General features: G+C 35.6%; 1 protein-coding gene across 1 annotated transcript; it reads left to right on the top strand.

Annotated features, from left to right (window-relative positions):
- The first annotated feature begins 1,306 nt into the window (after positions 1–1,306).
- Positions 1,307–2,098, top strand: LOC141628807 (uncharacterized). The gene has a single exon (XM_074441907.1). The coding sequence runs from the start codon at positions 1,307–1,309 to the stop codon at positions 2,096–2,098; it is 792 nt and encodes a 263-aa protein (XP_074298008.1).
- The last annotated feature ends 343 nt before the right edge of the window (positions 2,099–2,441 follow it).

Below are 2,441 nucleotides of genomic sequence, written 5' to 3'. Positions count from 1 at the left end.
ATGAACATTTTTATATAATTTTCATAATTTTTATTTACAAATTTTAGACGTAAAAAGAGATGTAAAGAAAAATAAAAGTCCTACATTATCTCTCCAGTGCACACCTCACTCTACTTACTCTCACATATTCTATAGTGGAGCCCCACACATGTTGCGCGTTCTCTTCAGCGAATTGTCGAGTTGCTCACATATCCTCAACAAAATGAGGATACATCCTTATGATTGGAAGCTGTAATTTAGCATTCCTCAATATTTAGCGTAGGGTGAAACGCATGGTTGGAGGTGCTCTAATGAGGAATTGATCAATCGTTATTAAAGCGGAAGTACATGTTGGCTAAACTACGAAGTTAGTATGCCACTAGGAGATAAATGCACGCAAAGGAGAATTGGTGCTCAATATGGTTTGACAACTCACCTTTAGGATTATTATATTGTACTTCCTTCCATCAACTCCAAAGGTAATATGGGGGTTTCACATGTTTTAAGAAAAACGTAGAAAAAGGGAGGGTATTGTGTCATACTAAAGTATTAAGAAAAGGTGGAAATGATAAAGTTGAGATTAGAGGAAAAAATTAGTTGAGTTAATTACACTATCAACCTGCCATCCAAAGTTGAGTGAAAGTACAACTTTACTTTACAAATTGGAAGAAAGTACAACTCCAAATTCAACTTTCCTGTCAAAATTTCAACTTTGCGCCAAAAACCAAAAATTACAAATTTTCATTACAAATTTACAACTTGAAAGTACAATTATCAGCACTCTTTATTCACTTCTCAGCACTCTTTACACTGCCAAATTTCCATCTTCTCTGCCAAATTTCCATATTCTGCCAAAACACACACAAAAAAAAGGCAAACATAAAATATCTTAAACAAGAACAATAAATACAGGTAAGATCTTAATCAAATTTCTAAAATGGGAAAGACTAACCTAAAGGACGATGAAAAGGACGGCATTGCACATTTCTTGCTCGTGAATTCTGAGAATTTGGTCCCCATGAAAGACAAAATTTCAGAAGTTGTCCTCAAGTGGAACGTTACCAGGAAGACGGTATGGCTTTGGTGGACTCGAGCAAAGAAAAAAAATAGCATACCAAAGAAAAATCGTGCCTCAATCAAAAAGCTTGCAAAAAAACTTGGAGTTGGATATAGAACTGTCCAACGTTGGGTTAAGGCGGGTATGGTAAAAAAGCATACCAATGCAATACACCCAAGCCTAACTGATTCAAACAACCTAGAAAGGCTCATCTTTTCTCTTGCATCAACATTTGTTGACATGACTTAAAACAAGATCAAGTTCAAAGACATGTCACAACAAGTTCACATGGACGAGAAATGGTTCTACATGACTAGAACAACGGAGCGATACTACATTATCCTGGAAGAGGATGTGCAATATCGAGCTTGCCAATCAAAGAGATTTAAAACTAAGGTTATGTTCATGTGTGCGGTCAGTAGACCTGTGTATGGGGATAATGGTGAAATGATTTTTGATGGAAAAATTGGGATTTTTCCTTTTCTAGAGGAAATACCAGCAGTGAGAAACAGTAGAAATAGGCCGGCTGGCACATTAGAAACCAAGCCAACCAACTCAATAACGGAAGAAGTAATCAAAGGCTGCCTAATTCACTATACAATACCAGCAATCAAGGCAAAATGGCCGCAAAAAGCAAGTAAAGACATATTCATCCAGCAAGATAACACTAGACATCTCATTAAAGACAACGAACCTGAGTTTAGAGCTGCTGCCAACTCAGACGGTTTTAATATTCATTTGGTTTTTCAACCACCAAAAAATCCTGATTTAAATATCAATGACTTGGGATTTTTTAGTGCATTACAAACTCTCCAACATGAAAAGGCAGCCACCACAGTTCTTGAATTGGTCAAAAATGTGAAGGACGCTTTTGTTGAACTTCAACAAAAAAAGCTAAACTTCAATTTTCTTACTCTACAAATAATTATGGTGGAGATTATGTTAACCAAAGGGTACAACAACTTTACCATACCTCATATGAGGAAGAGGGTTTTAGAAAGGCTGGGTACACTCCCAAAAGATCTCATTGTTGATGAGATAATTGTGAGAGAATGTTTGTAGTACTTAGATGATCAAGGACAATGGGCTGCCCTTGATTATCTAAGAGTACAGTTGAAAAATTTACCTCAAATGGAGGAGGTTACAGAAGAAGCTATGCAGTAGTGAAGACAAGTGGAGACGCAACATTTTGAACATACGCAACAGTTTTTGAAAAACTGCATAAGGGATGGAAGCATGATGAAGGTAAATGCAGTAGGTTATTTCTGTATTTTTATTTTGAACATTGAAGTCCAATATTACAATGTTTATGAAAGAAACATTGTCAGATTGTTTAATCTGAATGTTTAATTCCTAAACATTCTTTTGTAATGTAATATGTAATGAATGTTTTTAAGTTTTCATA

Source organism: Silene latifolia, chromosome Y (assembly GCF_048544455.1).
Source record: "Silene latifolia isolate original U9 population chromosome Y, ASM4854445v1, whole genome shotgun sequence".
Lineage (NCBI taxonomy): Eukaryota > Viridiplantae > Streptophyta > Magnoliopsida > Caryophyllales > Caryophyllaceae > Silene > Silene latifolia.
Note: the sequence above shows the minus strand (reverse complement) of the source record. Positions and strands in the feature narration are given on the sequence as shown.